The 13,340-nt window shown below is 39.0% G+C and overlaps 1 protein-coding gene across 2 annotated transcripts in view; it reads left to right on the plus strand.

Annotated features, from left to right (window-relative positions):
- PCDH15 (protocadherin related 15) overlaps positions 1–13,340 on the plus strand; it is a 367,987-nt gene that overhangs the window by 285,298 nt on the left and 69,349 nt on the right. For both annotated transcript variants that reach the window (XM_086467277.1, XM_086467276.1), the window contains 2 exons: positions 7,869–7,978; positions 8,680–8,820. In XM_086467277.1, coding sequence (XP_086323403.1) covers positions 7,869–7,978; positions 8,680–8,820 — 251 coding nt within the window. The remainder of the gene's footprint in view (positions 1–7,868; positions 7,979–8,679; positions 8,821–13,340) is intronic.

Below are 13,340 nucleotides of genomic sequence, written 5' to 3' on the forward strand. Positions count from 1 at the left end.
GGTTCCAATTTATGAGAAAATATGTGAAGTTGTGAATTTGAGGCTATTACTTGATGTAAATGTAGTGTGGCATTTTATTTCGCTACTAGCAACAACACTGTACTGTGAAAATGTGTTCTGGTTAAAAAATGAGGTTTTGTGACATGTGGACCTCTTGCTTGCTCAGTAGAAGATATGCCATAATGTCTTCCACTTCATTAAATCCATCAATACTGTAGGCAGATATCATCCAAGCAAATAGCTACGTATCACAGGATTTCACACATCAGAGTGATGGAGGCATATCAGGAGTCAGCTGGAAGTGTTGTGGCAAGGGCTTTTCCCAGTTCTCTGGTTTGCTGCTGTTCAGTCAAACAGTTATTCCCATAGTGAAGCAGGAAATGGGGAATCCTGCGCAGCGGCATTGAGGGTACAGGTAACATTTCATGTTTGAAATCTCTTTGATTCGATGCCTCCAAAAAGGTGCCATTTGGCACAGAACAGCATCCACAATGTTGTGAATGTCTTGTAGAAGCAACCATGCTTTTCTTGAGTATCCTACTCATTCAGTCATCCTTCTTTACAGTGCATGAGAGAAAAATGCAAGTATTAAGAGAAATTAGTTATTCCAGGGAAAGGAACAAGTTAATCCAGATATGTCTTAAAAAAAATGAGGAGTGATAAGTTCTCTTCAGAAACAAGGACAGCAGCTGAGAATGTCCTTTGTTCAAACTAAGAGCAGAACAGGGGGAAAAAAACCCCAAACCATATACACCAGGGATTTGGGGGGGAAGGGAATATTTTGGGGTTGTAGGCAACAGTAAGATTTCCAAAGCTGTTTTCTTACTGGTTTACTTATGTGTCTCTGATATGGTGCTTTGCGAAGTCATAAGTTGTTTCCTATAAGTACAATGGCATTGTTCAGGGAATCAATATGCTTCCTAAATGAAACCATCTGCCAAAGTGGCAGGATATAAACTTCTGCCTTAGGTGTGGTTGGTTTTTCATCAGGCTGCTCGTGAGCTGTACTTCTTTAAGCCTCCGTTTATTTAAGTTTTCTTTTTTTCCTTCCCATTAGAGCTCACTGCCATTTTAAGCAGTGCTCAGTTAGGGCGTCATTTCCCCCTTCTGCTAACAGGAGTGCACAAGGTTTTAGTTTTGTCCCTCAAAAGTATTTTGTTTAATGATGGTAGATTTAGAACATCCTTTTGGGTAATCCTTTTCCCAGGATATCCAAGTCTCACCACTGCTGCTCTCACCTTTCCCAAAATTGAATTTACATTTTATGAATGAAAGACATGAAAAAGAGTGAAATACCACTGGCAACATTTTTGATGCAGTGTTTGTGAGGTGGCAGGGGGGAAACAGTCACTGTTTTCCTCAAACCGAAGCTAGAGGAATGATGTATAGGTTCCAGTGTGCATTTTTAATTTGCCTAACGTGTCAGTGGCAGCTTGGCTTTGGGAAAATATGTGTGATTTTTGGCTTTGGAATCTGTGTTTTATGGTGGTGTACCCCTGGTACTTATTTAGTTTGTAATAATAAGAAAGCACACTTTAGCATGTGGTTATGAAAGTTAGGAAATTAAATTATTTCTACAACAGATACTGAAGCATGGTTTGTCAATTGAAGATTAGTAAGCGAGTTAGCAGATGATTACAGTGTAGTAAAAGGTTGACCTTTTTTTCTGAATTGCCTTGTTTTAGTAGTGTTACATTGCATTTTATTAAAATGTTTTGGTTTTTTGTTTTTTGTTTTTTTTTATCAAATTGAAAGGAAACTCTAATTTTAGGGGGGATTTTTCAGTTAAATAATACGGTGAATGAATCTAGCAGCATGTCACTGGTTACACCACAAGAGCTAAGCACAGGGTCCAGGTCCGTGCAGGGAACCTGCCTTGCTGTGCTTGGCAAGGATGAGGGTCAGAGCTTCAACACCAAGCTGCCGTTTAATGAAATGCAGAACTAAGTCACTCTGGGAATGTGAATATGGAACAGAAATAACACACAGCTGTAGTATTAAACCCTAGCAGCTTTTGGCAGCATAGCATGAGAGTGCAAAGCCATGGCATTACCCTTGGTCTTAGAACTGATCCTATCAATATCTGTCTGTCTGACCAATACAAGTATGTGAGCATGTCCTACATTGTGCTTGATGGGAATTATTTTTTTTGCCTTTTTTGCTTCTGGAGTAATCCTAACAGAAATCTTCATTTCTTCATGTCATTAGCTTTAATTCAGGAAGACTGGTGGGATAACACAAATGCGTTATGCCTGATGACAGGGAGTTCACGGGAACAAAATTTTACATTTGGTTTAAAAAATAATAGGTTATTACAAGGGTTCACTGTTACAATGTCCAGACTCCCTTGTCATCTGTTTTAGAGATAAATGCCATGAAAAGGTCAGAATGTCTTGAACCAATTTGAGAATTGAGACAGAAAGTGAGGATATTAGATACAGTAAGGAGATCCTTTTCAGGACACTTTGAAAATAAACTGCTTGAAAAATACATTTAATTAAGAAGAAAATGTTCTTTTCCAGAAAAAAAGAATTACTGTCTCTGACAAACTGTTCAGAATGTTACAGCAGCAGTTAATGGAAACTGAACATTTCAGAAATTGATCAATTACTGCTCTAAAATGTGGCTAGGTCCTCCTTATTCTGAGCAAGGACAGGAAGCCAAGATAGTCTAAATATGTTGATGAAAGGATTAAAAGAGCTGCCACTGTGATGTTTACTTCTTACTTTCTTGGTTCTTTACTTTGTGTTTTGCTGCACCACTTAGAAACTTGTACATTTTTTTCACAATTTTAAAAACTCAGCTGCATAGCCAGACCCATTTAAGTATTCATTTGTAGAGCTTTTATTAACTATTTTAGTTTCCATTTAAGTACATTGTTAGCTCACCTCATTTTAGACACTCAGTGCTCTGTCTATATTTGACTTTTTTCCAGAAAAAATACACAAATTCAGTCGTTTTTAATGGCTTACATAGCTTCTCTTTAATGCAAAGCTTCAGACAAGACAAAAAGCCAAATAAAACCACTTCCCATGAGGAGTCGGATGAAAAGAGTCTGTATGGGAAGGGGTACACTGCTTGGAAAAGTGTTTCGGGCAGAGGAGGGTGGAATAGCTTCAGGTAAAATGCCCTTGAGGGTTAAAAGTAGCTAAGGCGAAAACTAAGAAGCTGTAATGTGAGAGGAGGCAGGGAGATGGTTTTACTAGGAGAGGTCCAGATGACATTTTAATCAAGTTGAACTAATAATTTTAACAATGTAATTAAACAACAACAAAAAAAATAAGTTATTGAGATATCCTTATGGACCTCCATGAATTAAAATACAATCTACAAAATAGAGTTGACTAAGGTGTCTTATACAGAGTGCTTACACATCACACTGTAAAACTTCAGTACTAAACCAGTTTTCTGATTTATTATTTGGTTTGCTGGGTTTAAATTTAATTTTAGATTAAATCTCATGTTCATGCTTTTGGAGATAGAAAAGTTTCATGGTGAATTTAGAGCATATTGGACATCAGGCAAATTGAAAAATGGATGAGTCTGACGTGTTTAGCAAAGGGAAAAAAGCAGAAAAGAAGAGAGGAAAAGTTAAAATTTTACTTTGGACATTAGAAATAGTTATGCCCTGGAATGTATTTGGAGTGTTCAGTCTCCATTTCCCTCTCTGATCAAGATACAGGTAACTGAGATATAGCAAATTAAATGATATTATTCTTCTACAGTTTGAATCCTTTTTAGTGTTTCTGTATATAAATAATGACTTTATTTTAATCCTGTTGTTTTTCTAGTTTGGGGTTGCTTTTATGTTCTGAGGGGCGAACACATTTTGTGGCAGGGTTTCATACTGAAGCAGTAAGCAATGTGATAACTCAAAGAAGTACAGGCAAATCTTAAACTTGTTCAGGGGTAACTAAACCAGAAGAGTGGGACAGAAGACATACTGAACTTCTGTCAATTTTCAGTTCTTCCATTTCAATTTTCAATTCTTCCCAAATCTGAGGCAATCAAACACCCATCTTACTTCAGCACAGCACAAAGCGATTAAGGCTGCTCTTTTTTTTTTTTTTTACACTTTGCTGCCTTCATGCCCTCTTTTCCCACCACTGCTTGTCAGGAAGAGTTTGAGCAGGTCGGGTGGCTTCACGCCAAGTCCGGGGGTCCTACGGGGCTTTCATTGCACCACAGCAATGGGGGCCCTTCCTGGTATCCATCCCATCCTGGATGCTGACGAGATACTGTTTGCTATTTCTGTGAAAACATTAAAGTGAAGCTTGACAAACCCAAATGCACATTACTGTTACGGTTACAGAAAAATACCATGTGAATGTGAAACATTGGTATAGAAATACATTGATTTTGTTGTGGTCAAAAGATGGTTGTATAAAAGAAAGTGTTCAGGAGGGAAGATTAAGACTATGGGTAGACAGTTGCAGCTGGCTAAAGTGAGTGTTAATTGCTGTTTATCCCATTTCAACCTAAGATATATGGGCTGCAAGTGGATTATCAGTTAATGCACGGGGCCTTCTTATATTCAGTGACTGAATGAGTATGTGGATACTCATGCATATAAGTATTGGAGGTGAATATTAGAAACTCATACTTGAGAAGGTGTTTTGTTCAGAAGCTCAGGAAGTGGGTTTCATTTAAAATATTCCAAAGAAGTCAGCACTGGACAGTAAAGCAGTTGCGTGGCAATCCCACGCAGGTGACAGTGGCAGAAATGCACCGTCAGGTCTGGTCAGAGCCTGTGGCTGGCAGGGTAATGACTATATTGGCAGCTGCGCTCAGAGGCTCAATAAGGTGTTGCAAACATTATCAGACAAAAATACCTTCAGATGCTCTGAATCCAAATCATGTGTTGAAGTCACGGCAGCACTCTTCCCTTTCACTATGCTGTCAGTTTTCTAAGCCTTCTCTTGGACTGGACTGCACTGCTCTGTTAGTGTCATGTCTTCTCACAAAAATACCTGGCCTTTGTCATCTAGTAATTCAAAACTATTGCATAAAAATGCCCTTGCCTGTCCCCTGAAACAGCTTCAAATAGTATGTCTACATACTTACCAAAAAAAAAAAAAGCACTGTTGTACATCTTTGTCATTCAAAAATTGGAAAATAATGAACTTATCCCCAGTGAAAGCTTATTAGAGCTTGTAGTGCAGGATAAAGAACTGTGTGTTGTCAGCTGAACACCATTGTCTTTTGCCAGTTCACTTCTCTACCATTCAGCAAAATGTTCTTAAGAGACCAGCTATATGTTTTAATTCAGCTGATGCATTGCTCCCTTTGAACCTGATCACCTTAGTTAAGTCAGGGAAATGAAATCAATACAATTAGCGTGGTGGTTTTCTGTCCTCTCCCTCTATAGGCTCTCATAGCAAACACAAAAGCTGCTTGCTAATTGATATTGATTCATCAATTCATTGAATTCAGATATGTCAGGGGGAAAGTTACAAGGCCATTTTCATCAAAAGACTATACTGAAAGTGTGCTTCAGATGAAATGTGGGGTTTGTGTATGCACAGTCATGAGGTTTTTTGTTCAAATTATATGCCTTCAGAAGAAAAAGAAAACAACTTAATATATAATGTAACATAAACAGGATCTTTATTTTCCTCAGTAGCCTGCATCTCTGACCTCATCAAGAGAGCTACAGCTTGAAATGCTTTCAGATTTGACAGCCTTCTTTTCCTGTCTCTAAGATTAACCTTTGCATTTATAAAATGCACATTAATAAGTGTTTTACAGCATTAGTTTTGCAGCTTAATAAATCAGGTAGCAATAATGAATTTTCTTTCTACTGCTGATAGCTCACTTGAGGCAGAAGGGTGGGAGCCAGAGTGATCCGCTCTATACGTGTCAGTCTGAGTAAGAGTGAACTTACCATCATCTTTTTCTGCGAAAAAATCGTGTCAGTGTTTCAGTAAGGTCGCTATTGCATGATACAATGCAGCTCAGCCTGGAGCAGTACTTTTTCCCCAGTGCTCAGAAGAATTGATACCTCACCATGTTAAGTGAGATACAGCATTTAATTTAAGGCAGGCTGGGCCTGCCACAGGAAGCAAACCAAAACGATAGAACAACGGAATATGTTACAAGAAGGGAAGGAAGCGTGCATCTTAGCCGTATGGGCCATGGCTATAGTTTGCCTTTGGCAACTTTTTTTACAGGTGGTGTCATCTGGAGCGTGAGCAGTCAAGGCAGCAATACGGTGCCGTGATTGGATTAAGCTGAGAGCAAGAACTTGGGAAGAGTAAGAGAAGTATAACACTTAGGGCAGAGTAAGGGAGTAGTCAGAGGATCCAGGGTCAGGGTGAAGGCCATAGGAATAGCAGCTCGAGGGAAGAGGTGGAAGTACAGGTAAACTTCTGACCCGTGTTCATGCAGGCAGAAGGCAGTTGCTGCAGAAAGCCACAAAGCCTGAAGGCGAGTACATTGTCCCCAGGGCAAGAGATTGTGTAACAGGCATTGTCACCCAAACTACCCAGGTCTCTTTTTGTTTGGTTGGGGTTTTTTTGTTTTTTTTTTTTTTTTTAAACAATAATGAGTAATTTACCTGCTGAAATTTTTTAACTTAATTCCATATATTCAGTGTCATTAGGTAGCACATTTTCTGGGATGTTCAGGCTAAACGAAAGCAAGTGTAGATTCTGTCCAAAATTTTGAATATCACTGGACAACTGAAATAAATACGCCTTAAAGTCTGATCCTATTTAGGAGCATATTCCAAGATATCCTCATCTGTCTTTTTTTTCCCGTTATATACTGAATGAGTGTAATTTTTAAAAATGGAAAATATCTGGATAATGCTAGTTTTAATAAAGATACATCTGAATTTATGGGTGAGTGCAAAAATTTCTTTTCAATCTTTTAAAAGTTTTAAGCATGAATTTTACTTGTTGTGATGAAAATCTGGACATTTGATAGGAAATTAGCTCAAGTCTCACTTTTTCAAATTGTTTAGACTGCCATTTTGAATACATTAGCACAGACTCTGTTCATTCTGAAGTAGTTCATTGAGGAAAGCATCTCAAAATGTTACTCATCACATTTTCTGAGGAAATGGCATTTGAACAATAGAAGGCAAAGAGTGAAGTAATTCTTTGCTGCCTTTCAGGGGAAAATTAATTTATACACCATGAAACTATGCTGAATATGAGATGCTCAGCTTTCAGTGTTTGTAGGGTGTGAAGAACATGAGATACCGATGTGTTAGTACTGTAATCTTTTTTCTTTCTCGTTCTTTACACGAATCAGTGCTCAGTGAATCAAAAACAATTTACTGAATGCTTAGAAGATAAATATGTATACTTGGGTTGCAGTTGATTTCCTGAAAAACATCTTGGCCTTTAGTGCCAAAATGGGTTGGCAGGAAAATTTTTGATCTTCCTGAAGTGTAGAAATTCCTGTGAAGATGGCTTTAAAGGGCTTACTGGTTAAATGGTAGAGATTTACCCATTAATGAACTTTCCTGCGTGCATTTCTGATAGATTACTGAGTATTCTTAGCAGAGGTGGGTATTATAAAAGAGCTGTTATTTTCTAAATTTTACTTGCGGTTTATCAGTCTGTGGTGGCTCTTGTATCTCTTATTTTCTACTTGTTATTCCCTGCTTTTCCATTTCTCATCTCAAAGAACCTTTCTATCTTTATATTGTCACCTCGCCAGTTAGACTTCTTACTGGTTTTTGCATTTACAGAAGCAAAGGTTAAATCTTTGCTTTTTTAATATGTCTTTCTGTAGTAACAGATCCTCTCACTTTGGCAGCCTAATAGATGAATGAATCTGCTAACCTGAGGAATACGTTTCAGTAATCTGCTGTTCAGGCATCTGGAAGATAACACAAATACTTTTGTTCAATTCTGCAGACCCCCGCCAGTCAGTGAAAGTGCACCTAAAGGAACTGTAGTAGCAGTTGTTACAGCGGCTGCCTTGAACCAGACAATTGTGTATTCACTTGTTTCAGGAAATGAAGAGGGTAAGTACTAATACTTCGGTCTTAGTTATGCTGAGCCCAGTGCGGGCATCAGAAGTCTTCAAGAAATAGTGATTAGAAATAAAGTTGCTGAGGTGAAATCCCACTTTATCTGTGCAAGCAGGAGGGACTGCCATTATCAAGCCTTTAGAGCTCAGCTAAAGTTCAGATTAGTTACCGGAATTACAATAAAACTTGCAATACAGTGAAATTCTCACTGTATTGGAATTGTACTTCTTGCTTAAAAATCTATTTTAAGGCATTATAGACTTCGCTGTGCTGTAGCCACAAGTGTTAGATTAGAGCCTGATGTTTAAACAAAACATCATTCCTGCATTTGCATCCTTCTGTGATCCACCTTGAAATCTCTAAGAAAAATTACACTAAATTATTTGGAGGGATGTGGTAGAATTCCCCGTCCCATCCTCCTTTTTGAAAGAGTGGGCTGCTTGTCTGGTCTGTTCTTGCCAGAGTGTCCTCAAGTTGGTTATTCCAGTACCAGGTCAGATTCAGGTGCTATGCTCTTTTGAAGACGGCTTCAAAGAGGAGTTTTATGGTCTTTGAGAGGCCTGAGACAGGGATGGGAATGACTTTCTGAAGACAGTGTCAGAGAGTAGTGACATCACCAACATAGAAGCACTTAGGCATTAAAAAAAGGTGTTTATATGTCTTAGAAAGTTACTTCTGTTTTTGCTGGATTTCAGATGTGTTTGCCATCAATAACAGGACAGGTGTGATCTCAGTTAGAAAGTCTCTGGATTATGAAAGTGTGAAAAGTTACGAGCTTCGAGTTCAAGCAGACTCCTTACAAGTGGTACAATCCAATCTGCGTGTCCCTTCCAAAAGTAAGTTTAAAAATCCTTATTTTTAAATCTCTTTTTTGGTATACATAGGTATTGTTATTTTTTGAGGATGTTGGTAACTGTGCTCTAGCTAGTGACCTTATTCTATTAGAAATGTAACAGTGATGCTGGTGTGTGAGCAGCAGACAGTGCATTTCTGGATCTCTATGCCTTCCATCCATGGAGCTGATCAGTCTTGAGTTAAGTCCTTACAGATCATGTCGATGTTACACGGTTGTGGGTCTCACTGATGCAGACAAAAGTCATGTTTATATATAAACAGAATTGGTGGCATGAAGTGAATGTTTTCAGTATAATTAGGGCTTTTTGTGATGGAATGTCACAGTTACTTTTTTGTAAACACATTACACAGCCTAAATACAGACTTCTTCCCTGCTGGGCTGGTAACGTACCAGCAAATGTTGGGACACTGCTGAGAGGAACTGGGAACAGGTACACAGCAAGGGTGACAGGAAGGAAAAGACTCGTTCAGCACGCCCAAGGGTCTGCATGGAGTTTATTGCAACCCTGACTGAGAGCAAACTGGAGGCAAGGACCTGCTGTGATAAAGACGAGGAGGTTCTTTGCAGCATCTCTAGGCAGGAAGGAGTTTATTTACAAACTGTTTTACTTTGGCTCTGTCTTATGGTGAGGGTTTTCTTTTTCCCTTTAATGGTTTTTCTTTTTCTAATAAAAGTAATTTGAAAGGTCTTTTGATCATTTTGATCATCCTCCCTGTAAGGAAGAGGTCTGGGAAGTCCGGCTTTCAATCATCTGCCTCACTTAGTGACCTATCCCATCCTATACAGCTTCCTATTTAAGCTATAGTTGGGCCCTAGTTAAAAAAAATACAAACCTTGTACCAAAAAATATTTTGGTAGACATTTTTACACAGACTGTGTTGTCTCAATTTTTTTTTTTCTGTATTTTTGGTCACTGTGAGTCTCAGTTTTTCCCTGCTCTAGCTAAGGAGCACCATGGATGCAATGTAAATACGCCAAGGACAGCGGACTGTTGCACTGAGAAACTGAACATTTGTTTAAAGGCTATGAAAATATTACCTCCTTTCATTTCAAATTGAATGAAGATTTATTTCAGGTCATCGTTCTGCAGTCACAGTTATTCCAGTATGAGCTGTAGGCCAGATCTGTCACAGGTGGCTGGAGCTTTTTTGTCCTCTGCACTTCCACCAGTATTAATCGTAGAGCAAATCTTTAGCACTGGAAAAAAAGCAGGCTCGTCCTGACCAAAACCACCCACATGAACTAATAGGTTAAGGGGAAAACTTCAGCCTCTTTCATTTATAAATATCTGTCCAAGAGGCCATGCTGTACCATCTCATTGTATTCGCCCTGTTGCGAGCTTTGGTACCTGCTGTTTATTGATGCATGTACAGAATTCATTCCAAAAATGACATCACATTGGTATTTTGAAGCCATGAAATACAAATGGAGTTCAGATTTACTTCAGAGTCCAGTTTTATGCAGATAACCAGTACTTAATTATTTGTCAATCCGGGAGACTGGCGCAGGGGAGATACCGTAAATAAAATGCCAGTAGCAGACTGTTCCTAAACATGGGTGAAATTTGGCCATTTACCAGAGTGTGTACATAATAAAACCTTTTTACAATTTTTTGAAGCCCCCAGTAATATAATGAGCAATTTTAGTTCAATTGCATCTTTTAAAGCGTTACTGGCAGTATGATACTGTAGGGATTGTGCTGTCACGGACTTTGTTTTGGTCTCTGTTCCCAAGGAGGTCTGCATGGCAAGCCAAGGGCAAAAAAATTTCCACCGGTCTTTCATCTGTGGCTAATGTTAGACTGTCACCTTTCCACCTGCCCCAAGCAAGAGATTATTCATTGTGCCTGTGTCCAGGCATAGAGAGCACTGGGTAAATTAGGACTTGGAGCAGTGTGATCCCCTTTTCTCCTTTGCTGTAGGGAGAAGTGAGCTGTGTCAGCTTTTTTACTTTTTCTGCTCACTCTGGGCTCTTTGGTTGGCATATTGGCAGGCAGAGAGCTGGAGTGCCAGTCAAAGGTGACAAAGTTGTTCCATGACAGACAGAGCCTTTCCCACATTGCAGGCTATAATACACAGTTAAGAGTCAGAGGATTACAAAGGAAGGGACAGGCTTAACTAACTGGGCTGATTATGCTGTCCTTTTTCTATAATTAGTCTTCTAATTGTTGTTCTGATGGATCCAGTAATAGCCATGAGTATTAAGAAATCTATCTCGAGTTTATTTCAGTGCCAGTTTGGTACATATGCTACAGGGTATTGTATATAGATTAGAGATCAAAATTCAGATTTGTTGGGATGGTTCTTTAAACAGGGTGCAAGTCTGTTTCTTCTGTATAAAGATACTACTGTAGAACTTCCTTGCACTAACAGAATTGGTACTTCATGAAAACTTGCGTACAGATTTTTAGAGTTCTTACAGATATTAGACTTAATGGGCTTAAATATTTGGGAACATGCCATAAAATTGGGCAATAGACTGTAGCCTGAGACATTGTATAGGGGGTGGCAGTTAAAATACATTCATTGGGCTTTCCGGTACTACCCACACAACCCGCAGAAGATTTTTGGAAATTGGGTATGTGTTATCATGGACATTTCTTCTTCCTGAAGAAGGAATTGAGCATGTGTGTGATGTAACATGTAGGAATTTCTTCAGTGGTCAGCAGTTTCATTGTCTTAACAGCAATGCAAGATTCTGTGTGGTGTTACAGCCACAATGGATGATGTATCTGGAGAGGGAGAGAAAGAGAGCAGTAGTGCCAGTTGACTGCATTTCTTTGTGTCTGGGAGAGGTTCAGTTAAGGTTATATTCAGTAAAATGTGGCCAGGCCATACACAGTGAGGAGATAAGGCTTCCATGCAGCCTATAGCTTTTCTCAAATCTTTCTCTGACGTGGATGAACAAACGAAGGAGTTGGCAGATTCCAGCAGAGGTCTTTGGGCAGACCTTGCTGAGCAGGGAAGCAGTGGCCTCTGTATCCCTCTTCTGACTCATAGTCTGCACTACAGCAGTTCTCCCAATTGGCCAGCAGTTTTAAAAAGGTGGTGGCTGAATTATTGTATTCAGGGGTACTTGATAATGATTGGAGTTTGAATTTGGTCCACTTTAAAGGAAGACATTCATTTGCCGTATGTGTTTGGATATCCATGAGTATACAGCATGTATTAGGCTTTGAATATGCACTGTGCTGGGTGGTAGATGTATATTTTTTAAATACTTTTTAAGTATCTTGCTAGCTAAATGATTTATGTCTTTGTAACAGAGATCCCTTGACCTCTAAGTTTGATTCCTACATTTCTATGATGTACGTCTTTCCATTTTCTCAGCATCTTTTTCTTTCTTGATGAGTTTTAATCAGATTAAGTAGTATTTCCGAGTTTCAGAGCACTGAGTTGATGAACTACAGCGGAAGGAGATGAGACAGAATTAATGCACCACTGTGGACTTAGGTGACACTGAAATGGTGAACCACTTTGGAGATAGGTGACTTTAAATGCACTTCTCTGTAATTATGTGGCATTGAATTAATACACCACTCTGACACTCAGTGGCAATGAACTGCCAGTTCTGGTGTTAGATACCACTGAGTTGGTGAACTGTTCTGGGATCTGTTGGCAGTGAATTGATGATGTACTCTGGAGCTGCAGTGATGAGCCCTTCTGGAGCTAGACAACGTGGCACTGACGAACTGCTCAGCCACAAAACAGTGCTGAATTTTACAAAACTCAGAAGCTAGGTACCAAATTGGTTTTAACTGCATGGTATTAAAGAAGATAGTTATATAGAAGTAGGAGTCTGAGTTTTCATCTGTGCAGTCTAAATGTGGATGATACTGCATGAAGCACAACTGAGCTTGTTGCTGAGCAATAGTGCCAACTGATAGTGTAGTAATAACTGAATAAATAAATGAGGAGAGAAAGTAAATTGAGGTGTCCTTTGGAGTATGAGAACATAAAATTGGTGACTTAAACTGGAGTTTTCAAATGTGATGCTAAATGATGCAAAATCACACTCTTAACTCGCAGCAGAATTAAACTCCTTAAATGAGTTACTTTAACTGAAACATTACACTATGAAATTGCAGTGCGTTTTTACTTCATTTGAATGGAAGAAGACTTAGGTTTTCTCATGATAGTGAATGTAAAAGGTTGGAATTCTGGCTTGAGGAATCAGCAACTGGAGATGCTGAGCCCTGAAGGGCCTTCAGTGTTAATGAACTTCTCCAGTTCAGTTAGATTTAGCAGCCTGGGGTTTTTTTCTGTCAGCTATTTGCTTCTTAGATTGTCTATCACAATAGTCCGTAGTCCAGTGGTATAGTTTGGGTCAAATTAGGATCGCGGTTATTAGCTTCTAAATAGAAGCTTTCAGTTCTTCCTCAATGGATAAGATGAAAAAGAGAAAAAACTGATATGTAAGGGGAACATCGCAAAACTGCGTGTGGCAGGATGTGTTCTGCTGTTGGAAGTCCTGCTTTGTAATCTGTCACAGAGCGAGCAG

The sequence above is a fragment of the Leptosomus discolor genome, chromosome 6 (assembly GCF_034619465.1).
Source record: "Leptosomus discolor isolate bLepDis1 chromosome 6, bLepDis1.hap2, whole genome shotgun sequence".
NCBI classification, from domain to species: domain Eukaryota; kingdom Metazoa; phylum Chordata; class Aves; order Leptosomiformes; family Leptosomidae; genus Leptosomus; species Leptosomus discolor.